General features: G+C 43.4%; 2 protein-coding genes across 3 annotated transcripts in view; one reads left to right on the top strand and one right to left on the bottom strand.

The window, feature by feature from the left end:
- Positions 1 to 1,030: 1,030 nt before the first annotated feature.
- LOC139408896 (molybdopterin synthase catalytic subunit) lies at positions 1,031 to 6,071 on the top strand. Of its 2 annotated transcripts, XM_071153330.1 has the most exons (6): positions 1,031 to 1,127; positions 1,220 to 1,362; positions 1,548 to 1,695; positions 4,300 to 4,453; positions 4,656 to 4,779; positions 5,630 to 5,923. In XM_071153330.1, the coding sequence occupies exons 3-6, from the start codon at positions 1,575 to 1,577 to the stop codon at positions 5,696 to 5,698; spliced, it is 468 nt and encodes a 155-aa protein (XP_071009431.1). In that variant the 5' UTR covers positions 1,031 to 1,127; positions 1,220 to 1,362; positions 1,548 to 1,574; the 3' UTR covers positions 5,699 to 5,923. The 2 variants fall into 2 exon arrangements, with proteins under 2 accessions (XP_071009431.1, XP_071009430.1); XM_071153329.1 differs by lacking the exons at positions 1,031 to 1,127; positions 1,220 to 1,362; positions 1,548 to 1,695 and adding an exon at positions 2,761 to 3,560 and having other exon boundaries at positions 5,630 to 6,071.
- The window catches only part of LOC139408895 (integrin alpha-2-like), a 30,205-nt gene continuing 10,210 nt past the window's right edge, over positions 5,804 to 25,798 (bottom strand). Inside the window, exons 3-29 of the mRNA XM_071153327.1 lie at positions 24,674 to 24,783; positions 22,268 to 22,359; positions 21,791 to 21,905; positions 21,136 to 21,263; positions 20,729 to 20,877; positions 19,760 to 19,910; positions 19,349 to 19,514; positions 19,128 to 19,201; positions 18,826 to 18,964; positions 18,420 to 18,565; positions 17,949 to 18,092; positions 17,067 to 17,270; positions 16,415 to 16,545; positions 15,556 to 15,719; positions 15,261 to 15,409; positions 13,216 to 13,326; positions 11,535 to 11,620; positions 10,635 to 10,776; positions 10,439 to 10,531; positions 10,267 to 10,343; positions 9,971 to 10,157; positions 9,704 to 9,814; positions 8,234 to 8,344; positions 7,942 to 8,055; positions 7,732 to 7,821; positions 7,398 to 7,514; positions 5,804 to 7,205 (exon numbers count right to left, since the gene is read on the bottom strand). Of these exons, the coding sequence (XP_071009428.1) occupies positions 7,113 to 7,205; positions 7,398 to 7,514; positions 7,732 to 7,821; positions 7,942 to 8,055; positions 8,234 to 8,344; positions 9,704 to 9,814; positions 9,971 to 10,157; positions 10,267 to 10,343; positions 10,439 to 10,531; positions 10,635 to 10,776; positions 11,535 to 11,620; positions 13,216 to 13,326; positions 15,261 to 15,409; positions 15,556 to 15,719; positions 16,415 to 16,545; positions 17,067 to 17,270; positions 17,949 to 18,092; positions 18,420 to 18,565; positions 18,826 to 18,964; positions 19,128 to 19,201; positions 19,349 to 19,514; positions 19,760 to 19,910; positions 20,729 to 20,877; positions 21,136 to 21,263; positions 21,791 to 21,905; positions 22,268 to 22,359; positions 24,674 to 24,783 (3,394 nt within the window). The 3' untranslated portion in view covers positions 5,804 to 7,112. The remainder of the gene's footprint in view (positions 7,206 to 7,397; positions 7,515 to 7,731; positions 7,822 to 7,941; positions 8,056 to 8,233; positions 8,345 to 9,703; positions 9,815 to 9,970; positions 10,158 to 10,266; positions 10,344 to 10,438; positions 10,532 to 10,634; positions 10,777 to 11,534; positions 11,621 to 13,215; positions 13,327 to 15,260; positions 15,410 to 15,555; positions 15,720 to 16,414; positions 16,546 to 17,066; positions 17,271 to 17,948; positions 18,093 to 18,419; positions 18,566 to 18,825; positions 18,965 to 19,127; positions 19,202 to 19,348; positions 19,515 to 19,759; positions 19,911 to 20,728; positions 20,878 to 21,135; positions 21,264 to 21,790; positions 21,906 to 22,267; positions 22,360 to 24,673; positions 24,784 to 25,798) is intronic.

Genomic DNA, 25,798 nt, shown 5'->3' with positions numbered 1-25,798 from the left:
CACTCTCAAATTAAGAGACAGCTGCTATGGATGCAAGGCCTTTTCCCATCCATGATATCAACATCGATATCAACATTATATTAATCATAATTTGAGGCAGTGCTTGTTTACATTTACTTTGTTTACAAACATCTGAGTAAACAAGCTTACATTGTGGGTTCTGATGGGGTACGACAGTTGAACTAAGCTCACGAGGCATTTATACGTTTATATTCTTCAAGGATCAATTGGTACATATCATTACTGTCTAAGTCCAAAAATTGATATGGCAATTGTAGATTGCCCCTTTAAATGGTTAATTTGACATTTACAACCTTTTGCAACCGATACATATTAGTACTAGTTTACATAGGTTAAACCTCAAATAGCAATACCAGAGAGACGTTGAAGTAGAGAGTATGGCATAACAGCTGTGAATGATAGGGGGGAAAAATGTGGTTTTAGATTGTTTTCTTTGGGTCTAGCCTACATTTGTAATGTGTTATGGGGACATCTGGTGGCCTGTCTGTTAGTTTTGGAGTGAATGTTACGCTCCTCCTATTTCCTGCCTTCTAGTCAGCTGACTGCAAGGAGGAGTGAGTGTAACGTAGAGATGCATGGAACAAATCTCAATTGATTTTACCTCGCGGTCTCGCTTCTGCCTCCTTCTCAGAACCCATTGGAGGAGAAGCTCAGAGGGGCGGGATCTATGGCTATCTCATCCAATGGGTTTTGAGAAGGAGGCGAGGAGAGTGGACGCCCGGAGGTTGCAATTGAGATTCTCCCTTGGTAGTCTAAGGGTCTGGAGTCCTGCAGTAGTAACATAGTAGTCTACATTAATTTATCAATGTTGCGGATACAACTTAATCCATGACTATCGAGGTAAGCGCAGTTGGCGGTTTGTATTTGCCAAAAATAAAACAAGTGGGATGCAGAAGTATTTCAATATTATTCTAAACTGTCAGTGTCTTCATATCTGTCAACCGTAGGCCTACAGCAATGTGTGTGTTTTTACGTGTTCAATAGGTGTCAGTGTTCTATTTCGCCAAAAGTGCCGAGCTGACGGGACTCAAATCGGAGACGATCAGGGTCGCCTCAGAACTGACGACCGTCGAGCTGTGGCAAGACCTTGTCAGCAGACACCCCAGGTAAATACGAGACCCTACAAGTTCAATTAGAAGATATCTTAGTCATTTAACTCGTTACTTTATTAATGTCATGTATTTTCTTTATTCCCAAGACTATCTGCTGTGCGCGATTCAGTTGTTTTGGCTGTGCGACAGGAGTACCTGGCCCTTGGGGACGTGCGTGTGAGCCTTAGGGATGGGGATGAGGTTGCTGTCATTCCGCCGTTAAGTGGAGGATAAATTAAACATAATTTAGGTAAAACAATTTATTAACATTTACTCTCTTAATCATGGAAGACAAATTCATATTGCATATGCAGTATTGTCCTTTTGAATTACTTTGCCTTTAGGTTCAGATTTTTGTCCCCTGCGGTAAATTAGACTATTTTTTTCACAATCTCCACCAATTTCAATTGAATGTCAAATGTCTGCTTCTTTTAGAGTCCTCATCCCTCATTCCTAACCCAGATGGCTGAGGCGGAAGGGGATCCCAGGGATCTCGTTAAACTGACACATGACAAACTCTCTGTGGACACAGTGTCAGACTCTGTCACTTGCCCTTCCTGTGGAGCCATCTCCATCTTCATAGGTGGGTAAGGAGTACACACAGCTCAGCTCAACTACTGTTTTATGTCTACTGTTTTATCAGAACACTCACTGTTTTACTGACCAATGTAAGGTGTCATGGATATTTCTGTTTAAAACAAGAATGATTAAGCAGCATTGAGTGAGTAACCTGTGAGATCCGGATAGCCTCAGACAACAACATTGATGCATACGCTGATTCGGTGCGGGAGTTTATTAGCAAGTGCATTGGTGATGTTGTACCCACGGTGACTATTAAAACCTTCCCCAACCGGAGACCGTGGATTGATGGAGGCATTCGCGCAAAACTGAAAGCGCGAACCACTGCTTTTAATCATGGCAAGGCGACCGGAAACATGACCGAATACAAACAGTGTAGCTATTCCCTCCGCAAGGCAATCAAACAAGCTAAGCGTCAGTATAGAGACAAAGTGGAGTCACAATTCAGCTGCTCAGACACGGTCTACAGACAATCATGGACTACAAACAGAAAACCAGCCCCGTCGCGGACACCAACGTCTTGCTCCCAGACAAACTAAACAAATTCTTTGCTTGCTTTGAGGACAATACAGTGCCACTGACACGGCCCACTACCAAAACCTGCGGGATCTCCTTCACTGCAGCCGACGTGAGTAAAACATTTAAACGTGTTACCCCTCGCAAGGCTGCCGGCCCAGACGGCCTCAGAGCATGCGCAGACCAGCTGGCTGGTGTGTTTACGGACATATTCAACCAATCCCGATCCCAGTCTGCTGTTCCCACATGCTTCAAGAGGGCCACCATTGTTCCTGTTCCCAAGAAAGCTAAGGTAACTGAGCTAAATGACTACCGCCCCGTAGCACTCACTTCCGTCATCATGAAGTGCTTTGAGAGACTAGTCAAGGATCATATCGCCTCAACCCTACCTGACACCCTAGACCCACTCCAGTTTGCTTATCGCCCCAATAGGTCCACAGATGACGCAATCGCAATCACACTGCACACTGACCTAACCCATCTGGACAAGAGGAATACCTATGTAAGAATGCTGTTGTAAGAATGCTATGACGCTACACATTTAACACCATTTCAGTTTGTCTGTGATGTGTACGCCGATTAAGCTTGAGACCCTGGGTCTCGACTCCGCCCTGTGAAACTGGGTCCTGAACTTTCTAATGGGCCGCCCCCAGGTGGTGAGGGTAGGAAACAACATCTCCACCCCGCTGATCCTAAACACTGGGGCCCCACAAGGGTGCGTTCTCAGCCCTCTCCTGTTCACCCATGACTGCGTGGCCATGCACGCCTCCAACTCAATCATCAAGTTTGCAGACGACACTACAGTGGTAGGCTTGATTACCAACAACGACGAGACGGCCTACAGGGAGGAGGTGAGGGCCCTCGGAGTGTGGTGTCAGGAAAACAACCGCACACTCAACATCAACAAAACAAAGGAGATGATCGTGGACTTCAGGAAACAGCAGAGGGAGCACCCCCCTATCCACATTGACGGGACAGTAGTGGAGAAGGTGGAAAGTTTTAAGTTCCTCGGCGTACACATCACAGACAAACTGAAATGGTCCACCCACACAGACAGCGCGGTGAAGAAGGCGCAACAGCGCCTCTTCAACCTCAGGAGGCTGAAGAAATGTGTCTTGTCACCAAAAACACTTAGATACACAATCGAGAGCATCCTGTCGGGCTGTATCACCGCCCACAACCTTAAGGCTCTCCAGAGGGTAGTGAGGTCTGCACAACGCATCACCGGGGGCAAACTACCTTCCCTCCAGGACACCTACACCACCCGATGTTACAGGAAGGCCATAAAGATCATCAAGGACAACAACCAACCGAGCCACTGCCTGTTAACCCCGCTATCATCCAGAAGGCGAGGTCAGTACAGGTGCATCAAAGCTGGGACCAAGAGACTGAAAAACAGCTTCTATCTCAAGGCCATCACACTGTTAAACAGCCATCACTATAGTTGAGTGGCTGCTGCCAACATACTGACTCAAATCTCTGGCCACTTTAATAATTAAAAATCGGATGTAATAACTGTATCACCAGTCACTTTAAACAATGCCACTTTATATAATGTTTACATATCCTACATTACTCATCTCATATGTATATACTGTACTCTATACCATCTACTGCATCTTGATGTAATAACTGTATCACTAACCACTTTAAACAATGGCACTTTATATAATGTTTACATACCCTACATTACTCATCCCATATGTATATACTCTACTCTATACCATCTACTGCATCTTGCGATGACATAGGCCATCGCTCATCCATATACATTTTATATGTACATATTCGTATTCATTCCTTTACACTTGTGTGCATAAGGTAGTTGTTGTGAAATTGTTAGATTAGTTGTTAAGATATTACTGTGCGGTCGGAGCTAGAAGCACAAGCATTTCGCTACACTCGCATTAACATCTGCTAACCATGTGTATGTGACCAATAAAATTTGAGTTGAATTTGACATGTTTAATGGAGGTGGTTCGATGAATGCCTAGCTTTTAGTTCAGCAGGCTAACACAGGGTTGTGGCACATAGTATGTTCAGTCCAAGCTGAGGCCATAATGCCAGTGATGATTGTGATTCATTATTTCAGGGACGACGAGGGACAGTTTCGAAGGGATGAAAGTGATGCAGCTGGAGTATGAAGCCTACATCCCAATGGCCGAATCAGAACTCAGGAAGATATACACTGACATCAGGGCAAGATGGCCGACTGTCAGGCACATCTGTGTTCATCATCGACTGGGGTGAGATTCACAAATCTCTTACTGTCTCATTCCTGGTAAACTACCCACCCAACCAACCAACCAACCAACACAACCAACACAACCAACCAACACAACCAACCAACCACTTAGTTACTACTGTATGTCGGACTATGGGTGGGGGAACTGTGACACTAACTATAGAATAACTATGCTATAAGACATGTATTCTTTTATTTTCCAGGGTGGTGCCTGTGACTGAGGCCAGTGTGATCATCGGCATCTCGTCTCCTCACCGGGGGGACTCTCTGGAGGCAGTGCAGTACTGTATAGATACCCTGAAAGCCACCGTGCCCATATGGAAGAAGGTGAGCAGGACCTGATCATGTGACTAGAGACGGAAAAGCGCAGAAGGGTTCCTATTGTTATTGCTGAAATACACACATTAACACAATGTTGTTTCTGTAGTCGATATTGTTACTGCACAGGTATCGATTCAACTTCTTTTAAAAGTTTTTACTAAATGTATGTATGGGTACGATGTAGTACAGAATGGTCATGGGACATAGGGTAATCATTAAAGGGATACTTCAGAATTTTGGCAACGAACCCCTAATCTACTTCCCCAGAGTCAGATGAACTCGTGGATACTCTGTGTGCCGTTTGACGGAAGTTGTTAACTAGCGTTAGCGCAATTGCTAACTGGCGTTAGCTCAATGGCTGGAAGTCTTATGGTAACTGTTAGCATACTCGTAGATGCCATAGGCTTCCAGTCATTGCGCTAACACGGGTTAGCAAAACTACCTCTTAACTTCCTTCATACTGGATGCAGAGACATAAAAATGGTATCCATGAGTTCATCTGACTCTGGGGAAGTAGATTAGGGGTTCGTTGCCAAAATTCTGAAGTATCCCTTTAATGATTATCCTATGTCTTGTGACCATTCTGTACTACATTGTACCCATACATACATTTAGTAAACACTTTCAATTAAGTTGCTCATATACCTGTGCAGTAACAATGCAATTACTACACTTCACTGCCAAAATCCCGAAGTTTAACTTTAAGTAAGAGTTGTGTGAACTTCCACAACTAAACTAATCATTGTCAAATGACTCAGTCACATGGCTGCAGAGCCTGTCTGAAGACACAGTTTGAATTAGTGCAATTAGTTCCACAGGAAGCTAATGCTGGGGGGATGTTTTCTGTCTTTGGTAGGAGGTGTATGAAGCTGACGAGTCCTGTTGGAAAGAGAACAAAGAGTGCCAGTGGACATGCCAGAGTTGACCTCTAACCTCATCTAGGAGCTTTTTTTATGCCAAATATTAGGTAATACACACTGTATCCGTTTTTTAAAGCTGTCCCTAATCCAAAAATATAGTCAGTCACACCTTTATGTACGTAAAGTTTTAATGAAATAAAATGTACCATCAGTATATATACACAACACTTTCAAACGTTTGAATGCTATAAAATGTTCAGGAAAGAAGTGGCATGTACCCATTGAAAATATATCTGGAAAAATAACAGTGGGACATTTTTTCTCGTAAACATTCTCTCAGAGGGTTTAGTCTTTGCTACTGCGCATACCTTTACACCGAGCTTTGCTTTTCTCCCAATCACGATACAGTAACTTTACAAATAAACAAATGAACCAGCACACGCTTCCAATACTTTATTTTCTACTTTCGCTGTGTAGGGAATACGTAAAACACTTTTTTAAATGGATGATAATGTATCCGAATGATACATATTTCATATTTAAGTCACACAATAAATAGTCTCATTTTCTACACATTCAAAAACGGCCTTTTGCTCTGATATCGCAACATTTTTACAAATAGTAAATACATCCATTTTTATATGAATCTGATCTGAATACAGTGTATTTTCTAAAGCCGGTGTCTTCACAGTTGTACGGCTAGTAGTAACTATACAGTGTTGTCTCTGGAAAACCGCGACTGAGATACTCAAGAAGCAGGAAGTGCACCAGTGAAAGTAGGAAAGAAGGGTTGTGGATTCTGTTCAAATGTTGCTATTAGGTACACACAACAAAAAAAAGGATGCCTCAGCATCAACGGATGCAAAGGGAAACACTGAGAATGCCAACATGAATGCCAACATGTGATAACCATGCCGATTGTCTACAATCTCTTATGCGTAGGCTATTTTCCATATCCATTTGAAAGGCTATTGATAATATACTTCTGTGCTTTCCAACCAATTGCACAGTAAATTGCACAGTACCATCCAGAGAGATGACAAATGCTTATACACAAGCTTCTTATCCAACAATAGGCCTATGACTAAAAAAGCAACAATTATTTGAACAAAAATAAACCAGTACCCAAGTATGAATTCAGCGAGTAAAAAATGCACCGTAGATTATTTACTTTCCTATAGAGGATCCAAGATGGCAGACATAATCGGGTCTTTGTATGGATGTGTTTGATGGTCAGAGGGCCAATGTCTTTCTGCTCACTCAAAACACTCCATTCACTTCACAACCCAAACCATTTTAAAGCCACCAACCCAACCAGACAGCCCCTTTCCACTAACAAGCCCTTGGCTCAATATGTATGTACAACTCATGTTTGTTCAGTTACTGTTTATGTGTGGTTGTGGTCCGTTGGCCATTATGTGTTCTCAGTCTGTAGGCACATTGTCGTTTCCGAGATGGGTTCTTTCCCGTGCCTGGTTCTCACGCTGCTGTGTTCTCCAGTCCCTCTGTCTCTGCCTCATCCTCCTCAGTGTTCTGCATCAGCTGCTTGTACTTTCTCCGGAAGAAGCCAAACTGGGGGAGAGGGAGAGAGAGAAAGAGAGAGAGAGACAGAGGAAGAGACAGAGAGGGAGAGGGAGAGAGGCACACAGACGTAAGAGATGACATGGTAGTACTTCTTGGTCTTGGTAGGATAAGCTCAGAGCATCTGCTGTGAAGAGAGTTTTACAGCAGTAAAGTCAACAAAAGACTGAATGCATACAATACCTTCCAAAGCAGGCCAATAACCAGAGCCAATAGAAGCAGGCCTCCAATCACACTGCCCGCAATAACGCCTACAGGCACCTCTCCTTTCACCCCTGGTTTACTGATGGTGACGCCAACCTGCAGACAGGACAGGAGGCGGGATGTATCATGCTTACGAACGGTCAGGCAATACAAGTCTTGTAGCTGTTAATATGCTGTTCATCCTAGATCCAGGAGAGGGCAGTGTAGAACTTGTACAAAACAACAAAAACAAGGCACTTCATATTTTTTTTATTTTTTAACAGCTTCTCTCTGGGTTTCAAAGATATTAGGTGAGGCTGTATTAGTCCTGTACCGTCAGGTGCTTGTGAGAGACGACCAGCAGTTCAGGCTCGGAGGTCTCTATCTCTGTGCTCACAGTCAGCACAGTGGACTGGAAGGATGACTGCTCAGAGACAAGACAAGAGGAGAACGAAAGAGGCAATGAGAGGACGCCGCTCCATGGGAGGAGGAGCAGCAAGCATGTAAATGACGAGGAGTAGATGAATGTGCGATCTATACGTACAGCAGCAAAGGTACCGTTCCATATCCGCGTGGTCACGTTCACGAAGAAATCGCTCTTTATCCCCATGTCTTTCAGGACACACTTCATAGGCTGGCACTTGGCTGTCTTACAGTTCTGGAAATATCAGAAAAACAATAGGACATGTATTCAGAGGAGATCATCAGATATACACTGTGACTCTATCTTTGTCTCTGTCTGTCAAAAGAACACACACACACACACACACACACACACACACACACACACACACACACACACACACACACACGCACACGCACACGCACACACGCACCAGATCCTCTGTGCCCATTAGGTTCTCCTTGGAGAAGGATGCTGTGTAAGGCTTCTCACTGATCTTCAGAGGGTTGACGAGGCTGGTTACTTCACAGCTCACTTCGCCAGCCTGCAGAACAGCAACAACATTTGTATTCGTATTGGTCAGGTGGCACATCATCGGGCTGGATTCAATCAGTTTCACTTGCGACGACCCTCCCACTCTGTCTGCCGAATTCTCTCTCTTTTGCTCTTGATAGGATGCCGGGGTGCGGAGGGTCGTCAGCGAAATGGGACATTCTCCACGCAGACACACTGTTAGATTTTGGTCGTGGCTGTTTTGTTTGTTTGTTTGCTTTGGCACTATTCAACACCCCTCATTATTGCATGCACGCACGCAACCACTTACACTACTGACTACACACACCATTGTTACTTGTTTATAGTTTACTTTAGTGAATAAATATATTTTTGTTATTCCTTGATCTCCACGTTGTCTCCCTTTTTGTTACGGGCTACGAGCCAGTTCGTGACACACTGAAGTATCGCGGAAGATATACGTTAAAATGTAAAGGTCATTTCCGATTGAGTTGAAATATGCACCGTTCACTGGGAATGCAGTGTCCAACCGCGGGAACGGGGAATGCAGTGTCCGACCGCGGGAATGGGAATGCAGTGTCCGACCGCGGGAATGGGAATGCAGTGTCCGACCGCGGGAATGGGAATGCAGTGTCCGACCGCGGGAATGGGAATGCAGTGTCCAACCGCGGGAACGGGGAATGCAGTGTCCGACCGCGGGAATGGGAATGCAGTGTCCGACCGCGGGAACGGGGAATGCAGTGTCCGACCGCGGGAACGGGGAATGCAGTGTCCAACCGCGGGAACGGGGAAAGCAGTGTCCAACCGCGGGAACGGGGAATGCAGTGTCCAACCGCGGGAACGGGGAATGCAGTGTCCGACCGCGGGAATGGGAATGCAGTGTCCGACCGCGGGAACGGAGAATGCAGTGTCCGACCGCGGGAATGGGAATGCAGTGTCCGACCGCGGGAATGGGAATGCAGTGTCCGACCGCGGGAACGGGAATGCAGTGTCCGACCGCGGGAACGGGAATGCAGTGTCCAACCGCGGGAAAGGGAATGCAGTGTCCAACCGCGGGAAAGGGAATGCAGTGTCCAACCGCGGGAATGGGGAATGCAGTGTCCGACCGCGGGACCGGGAATGCAGTGTCCGACCGCGGGAACATTGCCTTTAATTGTCAATCGCGCTCTAAAGCGGATCTTCAGCACTACGGATTGAATAGAGCCCCGCGTTGCGCTTAATCTGTTTCGCTCTGTTTTCTCTCTCCTGAGCACAACCCAGCTGTATTCCAAAACAACACTGGCACGGGACCTGGCAGCAAAGACTATTGACACAGAATACGAGGGGCACAAAACTCTGCCAAAGCTAGTTATTTGGAGACAAGGCAGGTTGACTGGTTATTTATACCCACAGGTACCGTTTTGACTCCTGTCACGTACAGCAATGGGTTCCCTCTAGCTGTAGCACTGGGCAGTGAGACTGTGAGGTAGGCCAGACTGACTGGGAAGTTCCCTGTAGAGACCTAAACAGAAGAGAAGACACTTGTAATTGACGCGTCATACTTCTCTTACCATTTCTACCACAAGGGGAAAGGAAGTATTTTACCCCAGACTGGCAAACCAGTGTACATTGTAAAGTACTCAAAGGACCGTGTAGCTGTGTGCGCATGATATCTCACCTTCAGAGAGAATTTGAACTCCGGGCCGATGTCATTGAAGGTATTAACTGCGGTCTTCGCTTCATTGTCCATGTCAACCACATAGAAGTTGAGATTGGCTTCCCTGGAGAGGGAGATCTCTGAGTCATAGTGGACAGGGACGGAGATAGAGGCTTGGTTGTCTGACGGGTTCGCCTCTGTGCTGTCACTGTAGAGAGGAGAAGTAAGCCCGTGCAACAGAAGAAGACCCAGAGTCCTTACAGAGAACACTATATGATCAACTGTGGTTGGTACACGAACGAGCAAACAGGTGCTACCTTAGAGCTTCAAAGCTCACGTCGGCTTCGGTCTGCAGTTGATTCAGGTTGAAGTCAAAGTTGATTCCAAACGTCACCTGCAGGGAACAGTGTATTGTTTAGGAACGGCAACCCCGGCCGACAGAGACCTACACACGCGACGGCTGTCTTGTCGTTTGTCGTCAGGTCTTACCTCTTGGTTCTGCCTTAAAGCTGGGTACCCCACCTGGCATGAGAGGGTAAGAGACTCCTTGGTGGACGTACACTTCACCTCTGTTCCATCACTCTGAAATGAAACACAACGTTAGGTAAATGCTTACTGATAAATATCAAAATAGCCCTCCTCTAGGGCATGCGTATGTGTACAAAGCAAAGATGCTGATGCATACTGGAGGACTGATGGAGGCATAGAAGAGGTTTTTGGAGTACGTGGCCGTGACTTGGGTGTTGTACGCATTCTCCTTCTTGTTGGTCACAGACACAGTGAAGGAGAGCCTCTTGTCCTTGAAGCTGACCAGCATCCTATATGAGCTGCAAAACACAACACTCGTTTTACTCAGAACAATACTGAGGGGGTCAGAATGAATGTATAATTCTACCTGTATGTGCATGGGGGAAATAAAATGCTGTAGAATGAAGACACCACAGTTTGATGGGGGATCCATGAACAGATCTCATGGGGCCATATATTGTGTCACCATTAACTGGAGCAGTGAAAATAACATATGTCCCTCTGACTGGCCAAGGTTTACGACCTTACCACTCACTCTAAGAGGTGCTGTCTGTGCGTTTGTGTCTGTCTGTCTACTGTGTGTCATAACGACCTTGTCTGTCTGTCTGTCTGTCTGTCTGTCATATAACGGCTGGTATTCAAACAAATCACACTGCATTTGACTGTTAAAGGTTATTTATGTTTGAGCCGCATCTGTAGTGTTTACTGCAAATGCCGTCTCTGTGAAAGTCAAGGAAATTGCTTCTGAAAGTCCAGTGCAGTGCAATGTCGGAACATTGGGGTTTGCTTAAATCCCGGTCTGTGTCATTCAACTTATAGAGGAAGTGTATTCCCACTAAACCAGACCAACAGAACAGGACTTATTTGTCTGTTCCCATAGAAAAACATATGGGAATACTTGTCTAATAATACGAGACGTCTGTTATTCCTGAGCTCTTGGAGGAAGAGTGTAGGTTGAGAGTAGCCTGGTTTAACCAGACTGAATGCTGTGCTCAACATTGAGCCCTGTGTTCAGTCTGGTTTTACTAGGCTAGGTTGAGAGAGTGTCAGATTTCACCTGGGAATCATCTCTCCTTTCTTCAACTTCAAGAGCAGGTCACTCAAACACACATCGTCAGAGCCACAGTCTTTGGAGAATGGGATCTGTTGTAAGAGTTCACACGACATAAAATCAAATCAAATTTTATTTGTTACATGGGCCGAATACAACAGGTAGACCTTACAGTGAAATGCTTTCTTACAAGCCCTTAACCAACAATGCAGTTTTAAGAAAATACCTAAAAAACAAGTAACAAATAAAAGTAACAAATAATTACAGAGCAGCAGTAAGAAAACAATAGCGAGGCTTTATACAGGGGGTACCGGTACAGAGTCAATGTGCGGGTTAGTCCAGGGCACCGGTTAGTCCAGGGCACAGGTTAGTCCAGGGCACCGGTTAGTCCAGGGTAATTGAGGTCAAATGTACAAGTAGGTACAGTTATTAAAGTGACTACGCATAGATAAGAACAGAGAGTAGCAGCAGCGTAGAAGAGGGGGTGGGGGCAATGCAAATAGTCTGGGTAGCCATTTGAATAGGTGTTCTGGAGTCTTATGGTTTGGGGGTAGAAGCTGTTTAGAAGCCTCTTGAACCTAGACTTGGTTCCGCTTGCCGTGCGGTAGCAGAGAGAACAGTCTATGACTAGAGTGGCTGGAGTCTTTGACAATTTTTAGGGCCTTCTTTTGACACTGCCAGGTATAGAAGTCCTGGATGGCAGGAAGCTTGGCCCCGGTGATGTACTGGGCCGCATGCACTACCCTCTGTAGCGCCTTGCGGTCGGAGGCAGAGCAGTTGCCATTCCAGGCAGTGTTGCAACCCATCAGGATGCTCTCGATGATGCAGCTGTAGAACATTTTGAGGATCTGAGGACCCATGCCAAATCCTTTCAGTCTCCTGTGATGTGGACGCCAAGGAACTTGAAGTTCTCAACCTGCTACACTACAGCCCTGCTGATGAGAATGGGGGCGTGCTCGGTCCTCCTTTTCCTGTAGTCCACAGTCATCTCCTTTGTCTTGATCACACTGAGGGAGAGGTTGTTCTCCTGGCACCACACGGCCAGGTCTCTGACTTCCTCCCTATGGGCTGTCTCGTCGTTGTCGGTGATCAGGCCTACCACTGTTGTGTCATCGGCAAACTTAATGATGAGTGAACAGGGAGTCCAGGAGGGGACTGAGCACGCAACCCTGAGGGGCCCCTGTGTTGAGGATCAGCGCGGCGGAGGTTTTGCTACCTACCCTTACCACCCGGGGGCGGCCTGTCAGGAAGTCCAGGATCCAGTTGCAGAGGTAGGTGTTTAGTCCCAGCATTCTGTTGTATTGGGAACTGTGGAGGAGCCTTATCCCAGTTCAACCCCAAACCTAGCCTCAACCACAACTGTAACACTAACTCTGGCTTCATGTCCACATCCCTTGTCCACCCTAACACTCAACCACAACCCAAAACCTAATCCCAGCTTCATGTCCACGTCCAGTTCAACCCTAACCCTAGCCCTAACCACAACCGTAGCTCTAACCCCTAGTTTCATGACCACATACTGGTGTAACCCTAACCATAGCCTCCTCCACAACCATAACGCTACCAACTGTAATAGTCTAAAACTACAATATTTTCATTCCTCCTAACAACTGCAAGCAATTGCAACATCAACATATATTTAATGTACATCCCATATTATTGATATTTTAATTGAGTGGTAACTCACAAAGAACTCCCAGGCAGTGGGACTGAGAACATCCAGAACAGGACTGGAGTCTGGGTCCTGCAGAGTGATGTCCACACGCAGACCGATTGAGCTCACAAAGTCAGGGGCCTCCTGTCAGACAGACAGTAAGCAAAATATAGGAGTTTATGTATTAGTTTCATTCATTTGACTACAAAGCTAATTCTCATCAGCGGGATCAGAACTCAATTAACTGATTGGAATTGTATAAGTATCCAAAAGAAAACCACAAGATAATACAGAAACGTAGTGGGCATTGTTTTTTTTCCATCATCATACATACATACAGTGCCAGCCAAAAGTTAGGACACACCTACTCATTCCAGGGTTTTTCTTTATTTTTACTATTTTATACATTGTAGAATAATAGTGTAGACATCAAAACTATGAAATAACACATATGGAATCATATAGTAACCAAACAAGTGTTAAACAAATTAAAATATATTTCATATTTGAGATGCTTCAAAGTAGCCACCCTTTGCCTTGATGACAGCTTTGCACACTCTTGGCATTCTCTCAACCAGCATCATGAGGTAGTCACCTGGAATGCATTTCAATTAACAGTTGTGCCTTCTTAAAAGTTCATTTGTGGAATTAATTTCCTTCTTAATGAGTTTGAGCCAATCAGTTGCATTGTGACAAGGTAGGGGTGGTATACAGAAGATATCCCTATTTTGTAAAAGACCAAGTCCATATTATGGCAAGAACAGCTCAAATATGAGAAACGACAGTCCATCATTACATTAAGACATGAAGGTCAGTCAATCCGGAACTTTTGTACAATCGCAAAAACCATCAAGCGCTATGATGAAACTGGCTCTCATGAGGTCCGCCAAAGGAAAGGAAGACCCAGAGTTACCTCTGCTGCAGAAGATAAGTTCATTAGAGTTACCAGTCTCAGAAATTGCAGCCCAAATAAATGCTTCACAGAGTTCAAGTAACAGACACATCTCAACATCAACTGTTCAGAGGAGACTACGTGAATCAAGCCTTCATGGTTGCTGCAAAGAAACCATTACTAAAGGACACCAATACAAAGAAGAGACTTGCTTGGGCCAAGAAACACGAGCAATGGACATATGACCGGTGGAAATCTGTCCCTTGGTCTGATTAATCCAAATGTGAGATTTTTGGTTCTAACCGCCGTGTATTTGTGAGACGCACAGAGTAGGTTAATGATGATCTCCGCATGTGGTTCCCACCGTGAAGCATGGAGGAGGTGTGATGGTGTCGGGGTGCTTTGCTGGTGACACTGTTTGTGATTTATTTAGAATTCAAGGCACACTTAACCAGCATGGCTATCACAGCATTCGGAAACGATACACCATCCCATCTGGTTGGCGCTTTGTGAGACTATCAGTTGTTTTTCAACAGGACAATGACCCAACACACCTCCAGGCTGTGTAAGGGCTATTTGTCCAAGCAGGAGAGTGATGGAGTGCTGCATCAGATGACCTGGCCTCCACAATCACCCAACCTCAACCCGATTGAGATGGTTAGGGATGAGTTGGACCGCAGAGTGAAGGAAAAGCAGCCAACAAGTGCTCAGCATATGTGGGAACTCCTTTAAGACTGTTGGAAAAGTATTCCAGGTGAAGCTGGTTAAGAATGCCAAGAGTGTGCAAAGCTGTCATCAAGGCAAAGGGTGGCTACTTCGAAGAATCTAAAATCTAGAATATATTTTGATTTGTTTAACACTTTTTTGATTACTACATGAGTCCATATGTTATTTAATAAAGTAGATGTATTCCCTATTATTATACAATATAGAAAATAGTAAAACTAAAGAAAAACTGAGTAGGTGTGTCCAAATGTTTGACTGGTACTGTACATACAAGTAAACATTAATCTTGGTAATGTTCCTGAAATAAGATCAATTGATTGATTTTTAAGAGTTTGTTAAAAGGATGTGTCCTCCATTATAAATGAACACAGAAATTCAACAAGGCCTGACAAAGGAGAAAAAACAGACACACCTCATTCAGCAAATCAGCATCAAACCTTTTCATATTATCTCTCTTTACCTGGACAAAGACCTCTAGTGTCTCACAGACCTCCCCGGTGGAAACCCGGATGTCTTTCTGCAGGACTCTCTCTGAGTTCCTGAACTGACCTCTGGAGGTGACACGAGACGACTGGAGCTCAGCATCCAGGGTCAGGTTGAACCTGATAGCTGAGGTGAGAAGTAGCACAGGCAACAAGACACAATTAGAGGGAGATACTAACACAGAGACAGAGAGACAGAGAGACAGAGAGAGAGAGAGAGAGAGAGAGAGAGAGAGAGAGAGAGAGAGACAGAAGAAAAGAAGCAGGGCTTACCCACAGGTCCTACAGGTATCTTGGGCCTGAAGGTGGCGCTGAAACAGACTGAGGTGTTGAAGCAGGACACCAGCCTCCCACTGACCCTGCACGTCTTACTCAGGATGCTGACCGTGTCAGGGTTGAAGGTTGCCCTCGCTGTCACCACGGCCATACCGCGAGACCTGGGAGAGGTCATAATCAGTGAGTCATAATCATATATCAAGCTAACTGGCTCTTTTATGTTTTTGAATGACTACATCTACTGAGAGATGCTTCAATCACAAGGCAACTTGAGTCATGAGTCAACTTCAGATTGGTTAATGCGTTGATTAACTGATTGGCTCATTGGTTGACTGATTGATTGATTGATGTATTGATTGTATAAGTGACATCAGCAACTACGTGGAAGTGGTTAGCAGCAGTGTCAGATCCAGATGGGAATGGTCAGCATAATCCAATCTCTTTAAACCAAATCCACCCAGCTGTTTTGCTCTCTAGATGGAGTGGGAGGAGGTGACAAGACTAAATGCGTTCCCACAGTTATGTAAGAGAAGGCTTTCCATGAGGCGGCACATCTCACTCAGTCAACTAAAACTGGAGGAGATACAGTAAGTATAAGATGTTTCTCTCAGAGCCTACTGTAATTTCATTTCTTCGGGTTTGGAGTTATTGTGAACCAAAATAAGTTGTTCAGCTGCAAAGAACAGCTGCCAATGTGCTGATATCAAGTCTAAAGTAAACACTGTAACTCGAGTAGATAACTTGTGAGACGCGTGTGATTTGAGGGAAACCAAATTATTTAGTTGTTCCCCGAAAGAGCAGGGTTAAGAAAAAAAAAAAAATGTAAAAGAGAAAGATACGACTGAGCGAGTCTCACCAGAGCTGGACCACCATTCCATAAGCCCCCACTGAGACATCTGGTATGGTGTCATCGTTTAAGTCGGAGCTGGCGTCCATGGACCTCCCGAAGTACCGCAACGCAGGGTCCAGCTTGGAGCCCAGGATTTTCTGAAATGAACAGGATAAAACGTGATTTTTACCCTTGATCTCACATCAGATGCTCACGTTGGCTGAATTCCATCAGATTGAGAAACACTTCTAGTGAATCCCAAAGCGTCAGATAATTATATGTAGACACAACAGGTTCAGTTGTGACATGGCGGTGGGGCAGGAGTGGGAACATGTCTTGGCTCGAAGGCCATGTCGAGATTTAGAAACTCAACGGGAGGTCGCACAGATAAAAAACAAATTGCAGGCCAGAAAAATGTCAGTTATTAAAAATATATAGATCTATTATCCTTTTTATATACTTTCTATGTCGTTTTAGACGTTCAGGTGTGGCCTTTTTCAACCCAAAATACCACCCCCCCCACCATAAAAGTTATTTTTATTTATTTTTTATTAAAACCTCCCGTGGGCCGGATTGAATGGGCTCGCGGCCCGTAGTTTGCCCACCCCTGTGCTAGCGAGTGACAAGAGCTGGGATAAGGTTGCGTTGAGTGATAGCACAATCCTCAACTCGAAGCTACCTGGGAATACTGTGTCCTAAGTCTCTTCTTGTCCCCGTTGAAGACATAGATTACACCTTTATTGTTGTCTTCCAGTGGGGCTCCCACCACCACATCACTGTAGCCATCCATGTTGAGGTCAGGCACCGCTGAGATAGACATCCCAAAACGAGCGTTCTCCACTGGGGACGGACCCTTCAGGAACCCCTGAACACTTAGGATGCCCTAGAAGCACCAACGGAAAACAAACCATGAATATTCGTGTACTTTAAGAAAGCGTGACTTTCAAAAGATCTTGAAACCACTGTGCTCAGAGAATGCCGTGTGTACACCTTAAATTAAACCATTAGATGGAATGTACAGTGGTGGGTCTGCACTCAAAAAATATAAACAGTTTTAAGGAAGATCTGTCTGGCTGACTTGGTGTACAGTGCACCAAGTCAGCCAATGACTGGAACGAATTGCAAAAATCGACTTATATCTCCCTCACTGACTTTAAACATCAGCTATCTGAGCTATCTGCTATCTGCACATCCAATCTACCTACCTCATCCCCATATTGTTTTAATTTACTTTTTTACTTTTTTGCACACCAGTATTTCTCCTTGCACATCATCATCTGCTCATCTATCACTCCAGTGTTAATTTGCTAAATTGTAATTACTTCGCTACTATGGCCTATTTATTGCCTTACCTCCTCACGCCATTTGCACACACTGTATATAGACTTTCTCTATTGTGTTATTGACGGTACGCTTGTTTATTCCATGTGTAACTCTCTGTTGTTGTTTGTGTCGCACTGCTTTGCTTTATCTTGGCCAGGTTGCAGTTGTAAATGAGAACTTGTTCTCAACTGGCCTACCTGGTTAAATAAAGGTGAAAAAAATCAGATGTGTGGCTTACCTTAGTGAAGGAGAGGAGATGGACTTTCCCAATCTCCTTCTGCTGTTCGTTCATGAACATGGGAGCTCCAACCAGTAGTAGATCAGACACACCATCTTTATCCACATCCAGAGGACAGAGTACGCTGCCGTAGTAGGAGCCTATCTACAGAATCGAAAGCGCATACAGCAAACTATTAAGAGGAACATATGTTTTGAATCAATGAGCAGAAACAAAGGATGACGACGTTTACGAAGCAGATGGGAACAAATCGGACAAGTCAGATACGATAGATCATTGGAGAGAGAGCGAGAGAGAGATATATACTGTATGATAGAGATAGTAGAGAGCCATAACATCTGACAACACACCAATTGACGTGCTCTTCTTTTCAATATGGTTCATTTAGCAAACACTTCCATCCAAAGCGACTTACAGAACTGTCCCCATTGTCAACCGCTCTTCTCTTCCAATTTAATCAGAGAGCCTTACCTGGTCTCCTCTCTGGGAGTCGATGACCGTGGGTTGTCCCTTGCCGTTGATGATGTACACTATGACCTGTCCAGTGTGGTTGGACCGAGGAGCGCCAGCCACATAGTACTCTATGCTGCCATCGTTCAGCGTTGTCACAGAGTAGCCTGTGCAGAACAGCCAAACGGGATATTATGGACAAACGTGTAACAATGTCCAGCGCTAGTAGTCTTACTGCCAGTCACACTGTAAATAAAGATATCTGTTGTTTGAGCTTCAATACACATTCAAAGGAAGTTAGAAATTGTTGGAAAAGCAAGAGACCTTAGAATGGCTTGGTGTTGATGAACTCATAATAAAATAGCACAACATCAAATGAAGATAAAGGAGACAATATTGACTCGTAGATGATTGCAAGCTCACTTACCTAATAGTGAGCTGTGGTTTCTGTCCTCTAGGATTCTCTCAAAGGCCGTCTTGGGGAAGATGTCCGATTTCTGGGTGGTGTAGTGAACCACAGTACCACTCCAGCCATAGGCCCCCACGGCACCCAGCATAATCATGTTCTGTAATGAGAGCGAGAAGAGTACCTGTTAAAAACACACTAAGCAATGTTCAGGTACTGCTTACGAATGTGTTACGAATGTGTTACATAGACCCCCGTGAAATAAAATGCTACCAAATAGACTAACTGATTTAAAATAAGAGTTGGGGGTTTGTATCCCATACCTGCTTCTTGGTTTGGTGGGCACTGAATCCCACTTGGGACATCTCCATCTGAAAGTCACCACCTTTCCCAGTACCTAACCCCCACAGAAAAAACAACGGACAGGTTAGGTCAAGTGCAATAAAGTGGCCGTGCTGCTATTTCTGGTTTTGTAAATGGGAACTCCTTCTTGTTCGAATGGACCGTGATACAAATTCAGCGTTGCTTTAGAACACAACTTTACCCTCGATGTTGAAGATGCGGTCTCCCAGAGATCCAGCGATCTCGAGCAGAGCCTCCTCAGCTGATACGTTGAAGAAATACCTATCTGTCGGGGTGCTGGCGATGGACTTGATCTCCGCAATCAGGTTCTTAGTGTCAATGTCATTCCTTATGTAATACCCAAGGACCTAGAAGAAAAAAAACATAATAAAGAATTAGTTTTAAAATCATTGATATTAGAATGAAAGGGAAGATTGATATACTGTAATAATAATAATGCCATTTTATAGGGGTATCAAAGGTCTCAAACAGTAAATGTTAATACCTCACACTCAACACTGTACGTACTGTATATCCAGGTGTCTTTTGCTAAAGAGATTTTATGTCATCGAGAGACTCACCTTTCAACCAAATAAGTGGGATATTTACTCACAGCAATACCAAAGCGGGTGATCTTCTCACTCTCACACTTCCTGATGACGTCGTCTCGGAGGTTCTTGTCGTGAGACTCTCCGTCCGTCACCACCACCATCACTTTGCTGGCTCCGGGTCGAGCCCCGTTCCCGGGCAGGAACGCGTTCTGTCTGAGACACGAGGTCAAAAAAGTGTCCCATCTCAACATATTCCAACCCAATTCAATACCCAATGTAAAGAAAAAGCTTCTAAAACGTTTGTTCGGAACACATTTCATTGTGTTATATTCCATTCTATTCCATTCAAGTGCTCAATTCTAACCCCATTGGGGGGGGGGGGGGGGTATGTACAGAGAGATTCTAATCCTGTTGTTATTTTTTATAAATATGTTGAGTCAACAGAGTCAGGATATATATATTTAAATTACATGAGGGTCACGATCACTTACAGATGTAGGATATTTTTGTATTTAAAAAAAATAGTTTTTGTGGGTGGATCAGCTTTAATATTGTGGAATGATTGTTGCTTTCATCAATGTAATCGTCTGCATCATTGGGATGTAGGATCTTAATTTGAGCCACTTTTCTACAGCAAATAATCCTGCAGCAACAGAAAATGTGAATTATGATGTGGCTTCTAATTACATTTCTTTGTAGGGCTTGATCTGACATTTTAAAGTGGAAAGTTTGACATTTTAAAGTGGAAATTACAAACTTTAGAAGCCTTTGTAAACCTTGAATAGACTACAAGTTTGCATTTCCTGCTGCACAGGAAAATTTGCAGCAACAAAATAGTGATCCTAAGGACCCATTGACTAGCAGAGAACAGGAGGAAATGCCTTAGGCTTGCCTCCCTAATGGCACCCACATAGTGTACTATTTCTGGCCAAAAGTAGTGCACTATGTAGGGAATTGGGTGCCATTTGGGGTGCAGCATTTAGACTATGTTGACACTGCAAGAATAGAAAGTGTTGTAGACTGAGACACACCGAGCAAATTCAATGGCGCGGAAGGTGTTTGTCTCCAGGCCTTCCCTCTGGAGAATGTTCGCTGCAGCCGCAATGATCGAGTCTTTGGTTTTGTAGGCGTTCAGATGGAATTCAACGACTGGCTCAACCCCGTACTGTATAATACTTGCCTGAAAACATGAACATAAAGTCAACAAAAACAGATAGGGATAGATCATTTACTTGGGCCAAGATTCAATCTGACTGCGGGTGGTCCACAATGCAGCTTTTAAAGGCGATCTCCGACTGAGCTAATATATGCAGTGTTAACCATGAATGAGATCTTTGCGGATGGGGAGGGGGGGGGGGACATTGCCTTTAAAAGATGCATTGTCAATAACCTCGACAAGTGGCAAATGATATACATTGATAACTGTGAGCACACTTACCTGAGTATTATCCGGTCCAATATCTAAATTCTCCAACAGTTTCTTGAGGAAAGCCACAACTGGTGGCCAGGGATATATACTGTTGGATCCATCCACAATAATAGCAATATCCATTGGACCCCCACAAGCTGGAAAGACAAGATAAGAATTGAGTTCATGTCAACACGTGCATTTTCCATGGTAATCATTCATAACTCCAACCACGAAGGGGCGTTAAATATGACATACAGTAGGACTGAAAGCTAGAATCCTTAGTTGCCACATCCATTTTTCTACAGCTGTGTACCCATTGGTTCTTGAAGAATAGAACTTAGAAATGCCTCACGAGCTTTAGTTCAACTTTTTGGTACCCTATCAGAACACAAAATATGAGCTTGTTTTACGGCAATGTGTACACTTGTGAACAACATAAACGCAAATAAACAATACAGAGCCTCAAAATGTGGTGGAAAATGTACATCCTCTTTCTAGGACTTTGAGAGTGGTTACCTTTCTCTAGCCCCACCCCTTAGCTTTTTAGCAAAACGGGGGTGGAGAGGACGCTTTGTTATTGTTTCAAATGAGGACTCGAGCTTTAATTTATACTTTTAATCAATGGTGAAAACAATACAGAACTCGTAGGCTAAGGATGTTTCAAATGAGGAAGGACTCTTACTTTGTAGGGCGGGTGAGAACGAAGACAGGGGGTTGAAGAGAGGGTTCACTTCTGCACAGATCCCTGGGTAATAATACTGGCTGCCACACTTCTGAGCCCACAGAGGTCCACATGTCTACCAGGAGAACAAGATATAAGGTAAAACATCCAAAACAACATTACATTCAGGCTATCAATCCCAAGTCCCTAAACATGTGGGATTGATTGACTGATAAGATCTTATATGAATTCTCCAGCTGCAGTGACGTTAAAGCTGTTGATCATGATGAATCTATCTTGTGTGGCTGTAAAGAATCAGATGCAATGATTCCAAACGTGTTAACCATGAATCTATCTTGTGTGGCTGTAAAGAATCAGATGCAATGATTCCAAACCTGTTAACCATGGATGTTTCTTGTGTGGCTGTGCGGGTGAGGATTAGGGTTAGGATAGCTAGAAGTTCTATACAGATGTAGTGGTGTATAAAAACAGGTTTACCATGAACTTATCTTCTGTAGCTGTGTGGGTGAGGGTTAGCCCCAGACTCATGTTGACATTGATGTTCTTCACTGTTGACATGCTGACTGAGTCTGAAGTACAGGAGAGAGAAAATACATTGTTACAGTGTCCTTGTATTCGGTAACGAATACATTCTCATGGTGCAATTACAGTGCTCAACATTCATGAAAACGCACAATGAGATCTTGCAACACTCCGAAGAACACAGTTCCTTTTCTAACCACAGTGGCCATCGCTCTGACTGACAGACTGATTTGACCGGGTTCAAATGGGATTTAAATGGAATAATGTGGGGAAACACAAGCTAATGCTAGGCGATACAGCGACTGCTAAAAAAGGGCAGGAGTTTATAGAGATACAGAAGGGGAGAAGGAATAGCTAGCCTGGGCGCTAGCCTGGGCGCTAGCCTGTTTCTGCTCCCTCGCCAACACTTTATGGAATGTAATGCCACTTCCATGTTTGGTTTGACAATAAGAGCAATGGAGTTGGCAAGAGCACAAACAGATCTGGGACCAGGGCTAATGAATAGCTGGAGCTGTTTGAATGTCGTATGAAACGCATAAATGTCTTACTCTGCAGGTTGGGTATGAAGTATGTATGAAGTATGTCTTACACTTTAGGTTGAGTATGAAGTATGTATGAAGTATGTCTTACTCTGTAGGTTGAGTATGAAGTATGCCTTACTCTGTAGGTTGAGTATGAAGTATGTAGGAAGAGCACGAAGTGTGTCTTACTCTCTAGGTTGAGTATAAAGTATGTATTAAGAGTATGAAGCATGTCTTACTCTCCAGATTGAGTATAAAGTATGTATTAAGAGTATGAAGCATGTCTTACTCTCCAGATTGAGTATAAAGTATATACAATATGAACTATGTCTTACTCTCCAGGTTGAGTATAAAGTATATACAATATGAAGAGTATGAAGTATGTCTTACTCTGCAGGTTGAGTATAAAGTATGTATTAAGAGGACAAAGTATGTCTTACTCTCTAGGTTGAGTATAATGTATGTATTAAGAGTACGAAGTATGTCTTACTCTGCAGGTTGAGTATAAAATATATACAATATGAACTATGTCTTACTCTGCAGGTTGAGTATAACATATATACAATATGAAGAGAATGAACTATGTCTTACTCTCCAGGTTGAGTATAAAGTATATACAATATGAACTATGTCTTACTCTGCAGGTTGAGTATAAAATATATACAATATGAAGAGTATGAACTATGTCTTACTCTCCAGGTTGAGTATAAAGTATATACAATATGAACTATGTCTTACTCTGCAGGTTGAGTATAAAGTATATACAATATGAACTATGTCTTACTCTGCAGGTTGAGTATAAAATATATACAATATGAAGAGTATGAACTATGTCTTACTCTCCAGGTTGAGTATAAAGTATATACAATATGAACTATGTCTTACTCTGCAGGTTGAGTATAAAGTATATACAATATGAAGAGTATGAACTATGACTTACTCTGCAGGTTGAGTATAAAGTATATACAATATGAACTATGTCTTACTCTGCAGGTTGAGTATAAAGTATATACAATATGAACTATGTCTTACTCTGCAGGTTGAGTATAAAGTATATACAATATGAACTATGTCTTACTCTCCAGGTTGAGTATAAAGTATATACAATATGAACTATGACTTACTCTGCAGGTTGAGTATAAAGTATATACAATATGAAGAGAATGAACTATGTCTTACTCTCCAGGTTGAGTATAAAGTATATACAATATGAACTATGTCTTACTCTGCAGGTTGAGTATAAAGTATATACAATATGAAGAGTATGAACTATGTCTTACTCTCCAGGTTGAGTATAAAGTATATACAATATGAAGAGAATGAACTATGTCTTACTCTCCAGGTTGAGTATAAAGTATATACAATATGAACTATGTCTTACTCTGCAGGTTGAGTATAAAGTATATACAATATGAAGAGTATGAACTATGTCTTACTCTCCAGGCTGAGTATAAAGTATATACAATATGAACTATGTCTTACTCTGCAGGTTGAGTATAAAGTATATACAATATGAACTATGTCTTACTCTCCAGGTTGAGTATAAAGTATATACAATATGAACTATGTCTTACTCTGCAGGTTGAGTATAAAGTATATACAATATGAAGAGAATGAACTATGTCTTACTCTGCAGGTTGAGTATAAAATATATACAATATGAAGAGTATGAACTATGTCTTACTCTGCAGGTTGAGTATAAAGTATATACAATATGAAGAATGTCTTACTCTGCAGGTTGAGTATAAAGTATATACAATATGAAGAGTATGAACTATGTCTTACTCTGCAGGTTGAGTATAAAGTATATACAATATGAAGAGTATGAACTATGTCTTACTCTGCAGGTTGAGTCTCTGGCAGCCTGAACTGGACCCTCTGATCTCACACTTGTAGATGTCTCCTTTCCTGTCCTGTTTGTATCCACTCCAGGGAGAACCAACCAGCAACCTGGGGAAACACACACGCATGCATGCATACAGACAAGCAGGCAGGCAGACAGACAGACAGACATTTGCATACTGATTACATAATAATTACAATGGCATGTATGTCTAAATTACACACAATTATTGGTAGCTCATACCATTGTTAGGGAATACACTGATGTTACTGTCCTTGTACTTCATATTTGGATACAGTACATACATTCACAACAAGACAATGACAGTTAGAGTTTTTCATTATCTACAGATGTGGAAGGTAAACACATACTCTACCAAGGTCATCATTAACAGTTAACCTTAGGGGGGAAAGTATAATAAACACCTTAACCCTGAAGGGCAAAGGACAGCGACATTTACAGTGAAAGGATGTTTTCAGACTCTGCCTGTTGCACGAGAAGGAGAGAGCCATAATGACCAGTGCCAGTGCTGTTGGTGGCTCAGGATCCATGGTGTTACTGCCATGTGAGTCAATCAGTCAGGACACACACGGCCACTATATTACACAGCATGACGTCAGACCAGCCTACCACACTAGAAACAAGTCACACTCATTATCCTTTCTTGAAGCCCACTCCATTACACATCACTGAGGAAAGCCCCACCTTGCTAGACTACTTTTATTTGTTTTAATTAGGCAAGTCAGTTAAGAACAAATTCTTATTTACAATGACAGCCTAGGAACAGTGGGTTAACTGCCTTGTTCAGGGGCAGAACAATAGATTTTTACCCTGTCAGCTCAGGGATTCGATCTAGCAACTTTTCAGTTACTGGCCCAACGCACTAACCACTAGGCTACCTGCCACCAACTACAGTGTGAACAGAGAGACCACTCACAAATTTGTTTTCATCCATGTTAGTGAGCATTTCTCCTATGCCAAGATAATCCAACCACCTGACAGGTGTGGTATATGAAGAAGCTTTTCTTACACAGGTGCACCTTGTGCTGGGGACAATAAAAGGCCACTCTAAAATGTGCAGTTTTGTCACACAAGACAATGCCACAGATGTTTTAAGTTTTA

This window comes from Oncorhynchus clarkii, chromosome 5 (assembly GCF_045791955.1).
Source record: "Oncorhynchus clarkii lewisi isolate Uvic-CL-2024 chromosome 5, UVic_Ocla_1.0, whole genome shotgun sequence".
Classification (NCBI taxonomy): Eukaryota; Metazoa; Chordata; class Actinopteri; order Salmoniformes; family Salmonidae; genus Oncorhynchus; species Oncorhynchus clarkii.
This window is presented reverse-complemented; position numbering and strand designations above follow the sequence as displayed.

Coding starts and splice junctions, on each gene's coding strand:
- LOC139408896 (XM_071153329.1), top strand. CDS start 2,846: ATGGGCCGCCCCCAGGTGGTGAGGGTAGGAAACAACATCTCCACCCCG. Junction 3,561..4,299: donor GCTATCATCCAGAAGGCGAG/GTCAGTACAGGT, acceptor TCATTATTTCAG/GGACGACGAGGGACAGTTTC. Junction 4,780..5,629: donor CCGTGCCCATATGGAAGAAG/GTGAGCAGGACC, acceptor TGTCTTTGGTAG/GAGGTGTATGAAGCTGACGA.